The sequence below is a fragment of the Condylura cristata genome, unplaced genomic scaffold (assembly GCF_000260355.1).
Source record: "Condylura cristata isolate star-nosed mole 26May11 unplaced genomic scaffold, ConCri1.0 scaffold00031, whole genome shotgun sequence".
Taxonomy (NCBI): domain Eukaryota; kingdom Metazoa; phylum Chordata; class Mammalia; order Eulipotyphla; family Talpidae; genus Condylura; species Condylura cristata.
This window is the reverse complement of record NW_004567132.1, coordinates 16,824,213-16,836,830: the sequence shown is the minus strand read 5'-3', so window position 1 is coordinate 16,836,830 and position 12,618 is coordinate 16,824,213. Positions and strand designations below refer to the sequence as shown.

At 43.8% G+C, this 12,618-nt stretch overlaps 1 protein-coding gene across 2 annotated transcripts in view; it reads right to left on the bottom strand.

The window, feature by feature from the left end:
- MTHFD2 (methylenetetrahydrofolate dehydrogenase (NADP+ dependent) 2, methenyltetrahydrofolate cyclohydrolase) overlaps positions 1–1,730 on the bottom strand; it is a 14,188-nt gene extending 12,458 nt beyond the window's left edge. The window contains exon 1 of one of the 2 annotated variants that reach the window (XM_004691543.2): positions 1,623–1,730. In XM_004691543.2, the coding sequence (XP_004691600.1) occupies positions 1,623–1,723 (101 nt within the window). In that variant the 5' untranslated portion in view covers positions 1,724–1,730. Of the gene's footprint in view, positions 1–1,044; positions 1,123–1,622 lie in introns of those variants that run through there. The other variant, XM_012731445.1, reaches the window with a different exon arrangement.
- Between the last annotated feature and the right edge of the window lie 10,888 nt (positions 1,731–12,618).

Genomic DNA, 12,618 nt, shown 5'->3' with positions numbered 1-12,618 from the left:
TCTGCTATTTTACTGTTATCTTGGGATATTACAATAATCTCATTATACAAAAAAGAGAAACCGAGAAAGGAAGAAACTAGATTCAAGCACAAACTGCTTCAGATTCCACTTTTCACCTATACACTCCCCCTACCCTACAGGATTCTCTCTAGCCCTGAGGTTTATGTTCCTGATACCATCACACCCCATCCCAAAAAGGAACACATGCAGACTCATATTTTTTTAAATATTTTTGTTTCACATTTACCAGCCAACAGTGTTCGAAGCAATGCATAAGAACCACAATATCAAATGTATTTCTTGCCTTCAGAGATGTGGAAAACCTACTTGTTCACTCAGGGAAAAAAAAAAGTTATATCAGGTCATTTGTTAATGGTTCTGTTCTTTAGATAAAGAATGAATGCACTTTATAAATTTCTTTTCAATTATGAAAGCTACAAACGCTTGTGATCAGAACTCAGGAAAGGGAATGTGAGGGTAATGGAAATGATGCAAGTTGGGTTTGGAGAGGCAGACAGGGATCAGAACAAGCAAACAAAAAAAGACACGCACCCCCGCTAAGTCTTTTTTCAAGAAGACATCAACTCACGTTCTCCAAAGCACCTTGGAAACGTCTCTTAGCATTTTTACACTGAATGGAAATCACATGTGTTCTGCCTTTTAACTAAAGAGTTCTACTAAGCAAAGAACAGAATTCACCCCTAAATTCTCACAGCCCGAGAGAAGGGGATGCTTTTACAAGGTTTAGATCTCTCATAATTTAAAGGCGCAAAAAGGAACAAGAATGTGAGCGTGCATATTTAGGAAGAGGAATCACAGACATTTAAGAATGGAAGTTTGTGATCGGGATACACGATAGGGAGATCGGGAAACACTATTGCCTCCCTATGAAAAAGCCAAGAGGTTGCCTTCTAGCCCTCCCGGGTAGATCGCCTCAGTCTCTTCAGCCTGGCGCTAAACCGGCTCCGGACGCTCAAGACTCAAAGCACATTTAATTCTCTAGGGGAGCAGAAGGGTAAGAAGAGCTCATCGGGCCACACCCACCTCCTGGAGGCGGAGGAAAAGTGCGGTACCCGCCGAGCAAGCAGACCCCGGGATTTCATCAGCCTGCACCAACCCCCCGAGCCGCTAGGGTCCCGGGAAGGAACTGCTCGCTGAGATGCACATTCAAAACCTTTCCAGCGCTCGCCAAATCATCTTGACCGCCTTCCCCAAGGCAACTCTCCCATCAGCGCCCAGGGCATCCGGCAGATACTGGCCAGTGGCCTCCGAGTCATCCGCGCTCCTCCCGGCGCCGCGGGGCCGGCCCGCACCTCCGCTCGGCACGGTGGGCCCTGTCCAGCAAGCGGACTGGCCCCGAGTCAGGGCGACGCCCTGGGCCGCCAGAGTCGCCTCCCTTCCAAAAGGCGTGCTCAGGTTCCAGCCCACCCGCGAGCAGCGCCCCGGGCGCAGGGTGCGCCCGCGCTCGGCAGCCACGTCGCCCTGACAAACTCTACCCGCGCCCACCACCGCCGGGACCGGGATGCTCAGGTAAGTCGTCCCGCGCCACTCCGCGGCCGGGCAGCCCCGTCCCTCAGTACCCTGGACTTTTGGCATGGACCCAGCTCCCCAACCCTCTTTACCGAAATGCTGAGAAGTGAAAGGGGCGGTGGCGGGGGCGGCAGCGCTGCGAGGGCCGGAGCAGCCGGGTGACCAACGTGGACACGAGACACGATGCGGCCATGGCCCGCGCCGGTGCCCGCGCTGGGAGAGAAGCGCGCGCGCGGGCTGCGCGGTTATACCGCGGCCGCGTGGCAGGCCCCGCCTTCCAGTAGCACCCATTGGTCCTGGTCGCACCCCACTTGCTGTCTGTTGGGCCTGCAGGAGCTAAAGGAGCCAATTGGTTGTCTTCATTAAACGTAAGCGAAATCCAGTGAAGCCGTGCTGGCAACTAGAAGGGCGATCGCCTGAGCGCCCAGGACGCGGAAGCCTGGGTAGCGGTCCATGACTGGCTGAGGAAGGCAAGCCCCCTGCCAGACCTCGCCGGAGTCACCCGAGACCCCGACGTGAGCGACCCAGACGTGAGCCACGGTCTGTTCCTTCATTGACTAGCAAATAGCTGAGGTGTGTCGGGCGCTGTAAAGAATGGATAAAAAAGATAGGCAGAGAGCATACTAACTGATGTAGAATGATGGAGTTAGAAAAGACCTATTTGGCAAAAGCATAGTAAAAATTGATCAGAAACAAAGGATATCAACTCCGTTAAGTCACATGAAGAGCAAGTTGTTGAAAGGGTTGGTGTCGCTACACAATGGAATACTACACACACACATGGAATACTGCCACACACACACACAAAAGATGAACTCATGCCACTAGGGCCCTCCCTAGTGCCCAGTGGGTTAGGATGCAGCACTGCAAGCTAGCTGCTGCCTATTCAGTGCGAATTTGATCCCGGCCCCAGAGGTGACCCATGTGGTGCAGCAGGCCTCTCCTGACCCACCCGCTGCTCCCCTCAGCAGTGTGCTTCCTTGATCTGCCTGTTCTGCTCCCCACTCTGTCTCTGGTGAAGTCTCTCACTGCCCCTGCACCTCTGGCCTGTACCCCCAGTTCTGTATGCACAAATAAATAAATCTTTTTGAAAAAATGGATGGAATGTGAAAGGTTGTTGCTAAGTGAAATAAATCAAAAGGAGAAAGGTAAATACTAGATGGTGTCACTCATATGTGGAATATATAGTAACTAAATTAATAGCTGAAGACAAGCTGAAATACCAAGCTTTAATCACTGACTACAGAACTGAGACACCAAGGTGGGAGTGAGGAGGGAAGGAACAAAGAGGGAAGGAAGTACAATGATCTATGGTGGTAGAATAGGAGTGCAAGGGTGGTGGATACACCATAAAGGTATACCTGATGGGTATACCCCAAATAAAAATAAATTAAAAAATGTAAAAACAAGATATTTACATACAAGTTTGTCAGATCTTGCAAATAAAAATGCAAGAGGCCCAATTAAATTTGAGTTTTTAAAAAAGTATCTGTTAAATATTTGAAATGTAAATTCAACTGGACTTTCTGAATCTTATCCTGCCACTTTATTTGCATAATCTCAAAGTATTGTTCCAATAAAATATAAATTAATAGCAAAGGGGGAAGTGCTAAATTTATAATAGCAGTGAAATCTAACAAGCATCACTTTAAATTAAATAAGTGATCAAAGTTAATACCACAGTGATGGGGCAAGAACGTGCATTGTGCTTCCAGATATGATGCATTGAAGACCCATCACTTTATTTTTTTTATATATAATAGTTTATTTTTACATCATTTTGTACATTTTTTTTTCATCTCAATTGTAATCCCCATGGGTTTCCCATCACCAAGTCACCCATGTGCCATCATCATAATCCTGTGCACTTCATTCCCCCCTGCCCCCATTTTTGATCCCATTCCCGACTCCACCCCCACAAAATGTCTCTGGTATATGGCTGTTCATTATTCTTATTTTTTTCTCGCCTGATCCATTATACTCCTGCTATGAGCAAAACCATCCGGTATTTTTCTTCTTCTTTCTGGCTTATCTCAATAAGCATGATCTTTTCCAGCTCCATCCAAGTTGCTGCAAAAGACATGTGTTTCTTTTTTTTGGTTGCTGAGTAATATTCCATTGTGTATATGTACCACATCTTTTTAATCCAGTCATCTACTTTTGGGCATTTGGACTGCTTCCATGTTTTTCCAATTGTAAATAAAGCAGCAATAAAATTGGGGGTGCAGGTATCTTTTTGAATCAGTGTTTTTGTGGAAGTCCCATCACTTTAACTTTGAACAAGTCTGAAAATTGAATGAATTGATTTTCTTAACTAATTGTGATCCTAAGACAAAGTTGCAGTTTTCTCATTTATAATTGATTTACAAATCTGGAATGTTAAAACAGTCCATATTCCTAAAATTTTGGACTATACTAGTAGGTTTTAATCAAATCACAAGGGAGGAAGACTCAAACCAAGAGACAATCTACAAGAAAAACTGCCTGTACTCTAAAAAATCCCAAGGTCATAAAGCAAAGAATGAGGAGCTCTTTTAGATTTAGAAGAGTATTAACCTTGACAATTAAATGTGATGTGATTCTTCTTCTTTTTCTTCTCTCTCCCCCCCTCTCTAAAGTTTGTAAACCTGCTAATAGCTTTGTCTCAATGTTAATTTCCTGATTTAGCTAATCATTGTGGTTATGTGAAAGAATGTACCTGCTTTTAGTCCTTTTATATGGGTAAAAGGACTATCAAATATCCCAGAAATATATATATAATAAGACAGTAAATATAATTTCAATATTAGTTTGTTAGAGAAACCATAACAAAATATCATAGTCAGGGTACTTAAACAACAGAAATTTATTGCTACTTTCTCTCTCGAACTTCTGGAGGCTGAAGGCTGGGAGTCTGAGAACAGGATGACAGCAGGCTGGTTTCTCCTGAAGCTCTCTCCTCTCCCAGCAAGCATCTGGCTTCTTGCTATCCTCACATGCCTTCTCTGTGGCAGCACACTCTGGATAGCTTAATCTCCTTCTATAAGGACTCCAGTCACAGAGGGTTAGGGCCCATTGTAGCCACCTCATTTTAATTTTATTGCCTTTTTATAAGCTCTATATCCATATATAGGAACATTCTAATATATTGGGAATTAAAGTCTCAGCAGTGGGGGGTCACCATCAGCACAGAATAATGTATATACAGAAAGAGAAATTGATAAAGCATATGCAAATGAACCAGAGTAACATCTGGGGTACCGAGGAAAGAATATAGTCTTTGAACTTTTCTTGTAACCTATTTGTATGCCTAATACTTTTTCAGAATAATTTTGTAAGAACAGTAAGATTTCTGCCCTCCTGGGACTTGAAAGGTAAGGCAGATGTGCAGTGTCTAAGAGAAGAAGCTAAGATAGGAAGGTGGTGCTGAGAATCCTCCATGCAGCAGGCAAGAGAGGTTGTCCAGATCACGGCATGTCTGGCAGGACAGGGCAGGAGATGATTCTCGGATCCTTCCCCAGTGAGTCACAGAGAGCAGCTCCTACAGCCACATCCGCCTTGCAGAGCATCTATCAATTGGGAACGGAACCAGCCATGCCAGACTGGAAGGTACCTAAAAATATTGGACATTCCCTTTTCCCAAAATGTGACTTTTGTGAGTAATACCATGAAAACATTACTAGATTTTTTTTTAAAGATTTATTTATTTGTACATGCAGAACTGGGGTACAGGCCAGAGGCTCAGGGGCGGTGAGAGGCTTCACCAGAGACAGAGTGGGGAGCAGAACAGGCAGATCTATGAAGTACACTGCTGAGGGGAGCAGCTGGCGGGTCAGGAGAGGTCTGCCACGCCATGTGGTCACCTCCAGGGCAGGAGGGAATCAAACTCATGTGGAAGTGGCTTTAGCTTCTCAGTGCAGTGCTTTAACCCGCTGCGCCACCAGGGAGGGCCCACTAGATGTTTTTAATATGTTTAACAAAAGGTTTTGCTTCTATTCTCCCAGTATTACATAGAAATATCATTTGTGTAACAAAAATACTTTATATTCTGGTCTTAAGTCTGTGGGGGTGAGGGCGCTCAGGCCCTCTACACTTGGGCCCCAACTCGCCTTTCTGTCTGCTCTCCTTGCTTAGCCCTCCAGTGAACACATCTGAATTTCTACCAGGTGTTGGACAGTCCTCATCTCTGCTCCCTAGCAACACTATTATTCACCCCTCAAAGCTGTACCCCTAGACTGCCTAACTTAAAGCCATACCTCTAGGCTTCCACTTTCAGTGACACAAATACTTCATAGACACAGAAAGAATCAAGAAAATGGCATTTTTGCTCTAACACAATACAAACAGAATGAACTACCCTCTCCTCTGGCCTGGTTTATCTGTTTCAGTCTTCAAAATCACACAAATAGCCACATTATTTGTGCACTTGCCTATTTCTTCTGATTTAACCAAGACAATTCATGTCTCATGAATTGTTTGTGCAAGCACAAAGCACACTAATGACCACACATCTATTAATAATTGTTCTAATAATAGCTAAACTTTATCGCACACCTACAGCTTATTAGGCACTGTTTTAAGCACTTTGTGTCTGTTATCTCATTTAATTCTCACAATAACTCCATGAAGTGCTATTATTATCTCCATTTTGTAGATGGGGAAAATAAAGCACAGGAAGTTGAAGGAGGATGGCCAAGGCTACAGTGGTAAGGGACAAGGGCTGAGCCTAGATGACGCTGGCTCCAGAACTCCCGCTAGAATATTAGCTGCCTGTGGTGAGCACTTATGCTGTGCCAGCTGTTCAGCACTGTTCCTTTAATCCCAGCACCACAGCCAAGTAGTTATTATGTTCCCCATTTCAGATGAAAGAACTGAGACTCAGAGATTTGGTCATTTATCTGAAGTAACTTACCAGTAGGGTGAAGCAACCTACACCCCAAAATGGGTCATGACCCCTGTCTTCCCTTTCATATGGGCCTGAGTGGTATCCAGACACCACACAATATGGCTTGAAATTACAATGAGTGAGAGAACAGTAGGGGAGGTTCTTGTGTTTAGTTGGCAGCTAAACACAAGTGTTCTATGCCTGGTAGAACCACAGAGCTTATGAACTCCAACCCAGCCCATTCCTCCACTAGTCAAGTTTCCACTGAAATTGACTCACCCAAAGAAATCAGAATCCTTTACCATCTCCAGCATTTCTGAGGAAGGATCATACCAGGTGTTGAAGTTTTACCCCCTCAGGACCTGGAGCTCATAATATTGAAATATTTCTGTAACAACTGATAAAATCTGCTCTCTCACGCCCTGAGTGTCTCCCACCCTCTAGGGCTTCTCCTTAGAGAAATTAATATTGACACCTGAGCTATGACCCTGCTTCCACATGAGGCCACCCTGGGCCATTCACTCCATATTCCCTAAATTTCTCACATTTATAGCATACTCATTCTTGGCCAGCGTTCCTTCTGCTATAATACCACCGAAATAGATAACATTGAATCAGGATAGCCCAATTTCTGTCAGAGAGCCATGCCTTCTTTTCTTACTATCAAAGAAACTCATAGCCTCCACTTAATGTAACCAGTAACTAGCTGCAGTCTGTCCCCACAGGTCCGTGAGGAGCTATGCAAAGAGGTCATGGAAACTGGAAACTACAAAAACTGGAACTACAAAAAAACTATACTGGACACTACAAAAAAAAATTAAGAAGCATAGTCAAAAATGATACCCACCATATCACCAACCAGAGTCACCCACAGTTAGAAAGGCATTTATTATATACATATACATATATAAAATATTTAGCATGTATATAATATATACAACATATAGTTTATATGTGTGATGCAAACTCATCCTAAATCAGTCCATTCCAGTGGGGTGGAAAACATTGGTGTTAGCAAGTGGGTGGGTAAATGTTCAGAGGTCCAGGAGCTTTGGGAACTCAGTAGAGGGACCCTGGCCCATAGCAGAGTCCTCGCCTTGCCTGCAGAGTCCTCGCCTTGCCTTCAGCCTCGAGTCCCCATTGTGGCCACCGTGAAAGCGGAAGTCGGAAGAAGGAAGTCAGGGAATATGTTTAGCCTACTTGACAGGGTTTTCGGACACAGAGAAAGAGCGACCTTGAGATTCTTAGACAGTCCACCCCAGCTTATAAAAAGCTAGGAATTTCATACAGAAAACAGCACAACTTTGAGTGATTACAGGGCCTCTTTGCACAGCTTCTCATGGACCCATGGGGACAGACTGAAGCTGGTTAAGGCCCTGTGATTGGAGAATACTGGTCTCAGAATCGCTAAGATTTAAGTTCTTTCTTGAAGTCTTTTCTTTCTTTCTTTTTTTTTTTTAAGATTTATTTATTTATTCATACAGAACTGGGGTACAGGCCAGAGATGTGGAGGGTGAGAGGCTTCACCAGAGACAGAGTGGGGAGCAGAACAGGCAGATTGACGAAGTACACTGCTAAGGGGAGCAGTGGGCGGGTCAGGAGAGGTCTGCCACGCCATGTGGATCTCCTCCGGGGCAGGTGAGAATCGAACTCATGCGGAAGTAGCTTTTGATTCTTAGTACAGTGCTTTAACCCACTGCGCCACCAGGGAGGGCCTGAAGTCTTCTCTTTCTTGACCTTTGAACTGAGGGTGCCTTCTATCTAAGGGATTCTGCTGGATTTGGGGAAAGTATGTGGCACCCTAAGGAGATGTAATTCAGTTTTTTTCTAATTTCAAGGAGAAATAAGGGGCCCTTACTTGACAAGCTAGAAAAGAGGTCAAGGAATCAGTGGTCGGAAAAGAAGGAAACTTAATTTGTAGACCATTAATCACATGCCAGAAAATGTACCAGATACTTTCCTACACGTACTCATTTGATCCTAGTATCTTGTGAGTCTTTATATTAGGCTCTTTGTATTTTAGAAGCAGAAACATGTTTACAAAGTAAAAGTAATTTGCCCCTTGTCACCGAGTATAATGGCTATGCCAGGATTAAATTCAGGCAGACTCCTGCCTGAATCTCTTTCACCATGCACCCTGATGACACATACAAAGCTTCTCTTCTGAGTCAGGTTAGAGGAGCATGAAGATAAGAGCACTGTCAAATTTCCCCTTCATCATCATTTTTGTAAACTGTCCCTTCAGTACTCAACTTACTGGAACTTTTGAGATCACTCAACACAGTGGTTGACCCTTATTCTCAAATTCTCTTCTCTTGTTGGCATAACATTCTTCCTGTTTAGTAGTTCCCTTCTGCTTTTCTCACTACTTCTTAACCCCCTTTGCCAGTTTCTTCTCTATGTGGCCTTTAAATATTAGTGTTCTTCAAATGTAGCATTTTTTTTCATGATAATGCAAGTTGTAATTTATTTGTAATTAGAAGATCATAAGCAGGGACATGATGAATTAGCAGCTAAGTAGTGGCACTTCTTTCTCTCTTCCCTGCCACAGTTGTAAGTCTATGCCCAAGTTTATCTTTATCCTGTCTCTTCTCTGAGCTTTGTATATACCTGATTTGTTGGCCTTTCAAAGTCAATAGATTCAAAACAAGGAGATGTAACTCAGCAGCAACTCCGGAGCTGCTTTCCTCCCAGTCTTTTCCATCTCAGTAACAAGAACAACCAGTGACCAGTTAGTTGCTTGTGCCAGAAACACAGGGCTCAGACAAGGTTCACACTGTGCTCTTCATTAACACCATTTCCTCTCCAGAACATGTCGCAGTTCCGACTACCTCTCTCCTTGAGTCCAAGTCAACCCCATGTCTTGCCCAGACAACTCCAACAGCCACTGCATCACTTGAGCCTCTGAAAGTACATAGGTGGCATCATCCTTCTCAAGGTAAAATTTTTTTTCATTTATTTTTTAAATATTTATTTATTTATGTACACAGAATTGGGATACAAGCCAGAGGAGCAGAGGCAGTGAGAGGATTCACCAGAGACAGAGTGGGGAGCAGAACAGACAGACTGACAAAGTACACTACTGAGGGGAGCAGTGGGCCAGACAGGAGAGGTCTGCTACTCCATGTGGGTCACCTCCTTGGCCAGGCTTTGAACTTGAAGGGGCTGTAGCTAGCTTCACAATGCTGCGCTTTAACCCCTTGCGCCACCAGGGAGGGCCTCAAGGTAAACTTTACCTGGCTGGCCACCTTGCTTCAAATATGAACCAAGAGACTTGGTGGCTAATGTCATCTTCTTTCCCTTCCCCCCTTGCCTGCCACATTCTCATCTCACTGAATTCTGTTCCCTGATCAGAACAAATGATTACCTGATTCAAAGCCTTACAAAGGCTTCTCTCTATTCAACTAATTTGTCTTATTGGTTCTCAGCCTATATGACATCTCCTAAGACTCACTGTTCTCTTTTAAAATTCTCTTAATGTTATTAATGCATTTGTATTTTATTCCTAACAATACCTATGCAATGACTTGATTAATATTTATCTTCTTCAACTGGATGTAAACTCCAGGAGGGCCAGAAAGCCATGTATTTTATTCACTAACATATATCACTGACTGAGGTGTGACCTTGACATTTTCAAAGTATAAACTTTCATATAACTTCTTTCCTGGGTGATTTTTCTGGGACTGATAAATTGGGATTTCTCTTTAAGATCTGGCTAGAACACTCAACAACTTTACTGTTAATCTTTTTTCACCTATGGTGATAGCAACTAAAACACAAGTGTTTCCCAAAATACCAATTAGCTGGAAAAAGCAGGACCCTTGCTGTGGGAAGGTCCTGAGTGGCAAGAGGCCCTGCGTGGAGGAGGTTGTTAGGGTAAAGCGTGAGTTTTGCAAACATTAAGACAGGACACTTATACAGAATGAAAATGCAAAGTTGCAAATCCTGCCTGAGAGAGCCGGAAAGAGGAACTGGATGATGAATGGGGGTGGAAGAGTTTAAAAGACGTCAGTGCTGGTAGCTTTATAATGTGCTGCTCAGCTTCTGCTTTCAGCATCTGCTGTAACCAGATGGTGTGCAGTGATCTCTTTGGCCAACTAGAGCAAAGAAGGAAGGCTAGAGCCTCCTCAGTCTCTGTGAAGTGTAGGCTTTGTCTGGTAGAAACAATTTCTCTGCTTGCTCTCTCTCTCCTCAAATTTTATCTTTGATTCCCTACAGGATACTGTAATGGTACCCTGTTCAAATACTGACCTAAGATTTTTTTCCCCTAAATCCCTGAGGAACTCTCCACCCACATTTGATTATCCTGAAAGCTATTCCTAATAAACAGTTGGTCTTTCATACCATCAATGATTCTTCAATTTGAAGAACAATTCCATCAAAAGGGAGAAAAACTGTGATCAGTGCATTTGCAAATATTTGCTGACTGTCTCCCATAATGCAAGGCCCCACAGTAGACATATGTAAAATACAAAGATCAGTATGTCTGGGATTTGCTTTCAGGAAGATGGTCATTAATAGAGGTGATAATGTTACAGGGCAGGGGGAGGGGCTCTCCAGGACCCCCAAACCTGCCTGCTCTAAATAGGTTCTGCCATCCGCCACATCAAGACAAAACATATAAGACCTTTAATGGAAAGGAACATTAATACAGTTAATGTGCAATACAGAAAAGACAAAGAATATAGTTTCTAAATCAAACACTCAAAGTTACCCATCTCCTCATGGGTAAAACTCTACCCAAAAGGGATTGGCCCAAAGCAAGGCCTGAAAACCTGCCATAAGTCTAACGCACCTTCTGGAGGGGACCCATAGGAAAGGGTCAGAAATGGACAGACAATTCTGGGAAGAAAAAGGCAAAATCAAAATCAAGATAAACACCGCCATAGTTAACTTCTCCATGGGTCTTTCACCCACATCTGTTTCAACTATCCCAGGACCAAGAAACAAGAGCCAATTCACAGTTGTCTCTGCTCCATGTGCCTCCCTCAGGACTCCCTCTGACTCTCCTTCCTGCTTCCTTCCTCTTCAATCTCCTCCTCTTTGCTCAACTCCACCCTCTTTCTGGGGCAGGGAACCTAGAACCTCCCTTTTTCCTGGGGACCACCCAGTTACAATAAGATATGTGAAAATTTCTTCTTTTATAAATAGCAAATATGGATTGAGTACCTTCATATTTTAAGAACTGAGTTCAATACTTAACTCACTCAATCTTCACAGTCCTCTGAATGTGGCCCAATTTTGCAGTTGAGAAAACTGAGGGAAAAGGTTATGAAAATATTCAAGGTCGTATGGTTATTATGCATCACCAGTAGAGTTTAAATCCAGTCACGTACCTCCAAAAAAATGAGCATTAGTCATTATTCTGTTGTGAAATCAGTATAACTGGAGTCATGTTAAAGTAGGGATGGAGAAGGTCATCAAAGAAAAGGCCATTTTGTCATGCTCTTTAACAGGATATTACCTTTGAACAGACTGGGGCAAATCACTAGCATTCCAGGAAACCAGCAAGGACTGATAAATGAACATGTACCTACTTTTCTTTGTGGTCTCCACACCTGACCATTGTACTTTTACCTGACCATTACTTCATCCATTACCTTGTCCACCTTTTTCTTGCTAAATGAACCTCCGATCTTTGCCTTCCTCTTGTCACATTCTAACCTGAACCTGTGATCCTAAAGAATTGCAATTCTTTGATCCCTATGTTTTTTAAATGTCCTCCTGAATTTTTGGGTTAATACTGTCTTGTTCTCCTTAAAAAAAAAAAGTGAAGTGGGCCTCCCTGGTAGCACAGGGGTTAAGTCTCAATGCTATCAAACTTTTGCTAGCCACTTCAGACCAGAGTTCTATCCTAATCTCTGCCAGGGAGCTAACTGATGAGGCCTAGCAGACCTCTCTGGACCTGCCCACTGCTCCCCTTGTAACAGGGTGGTCCCCAGGAAAAGGGGAAGTTCCAGGTTCCCAGCCCCACCCAGAAGGAGGGTGGAGTCGAGCAGACAAAAGAAAAGAAAAGAAGGAAGCAGGATGGGGAGCCAGAAGGAGCCCTGAGGAAGCCACATGTGATGAAGAAGCCATGCTTGTTTCCTGACCCTGTAACAGTTAAGGCAGATGTGGGTGAGATACCTGTAGGGAGGTGACTCTGGCAGTGTTTATACTGATTTTGATTTTGCTCTTTTCTTCCCAGACTTGTCTGGCCATTTCTGACCCTTTTCCATGGG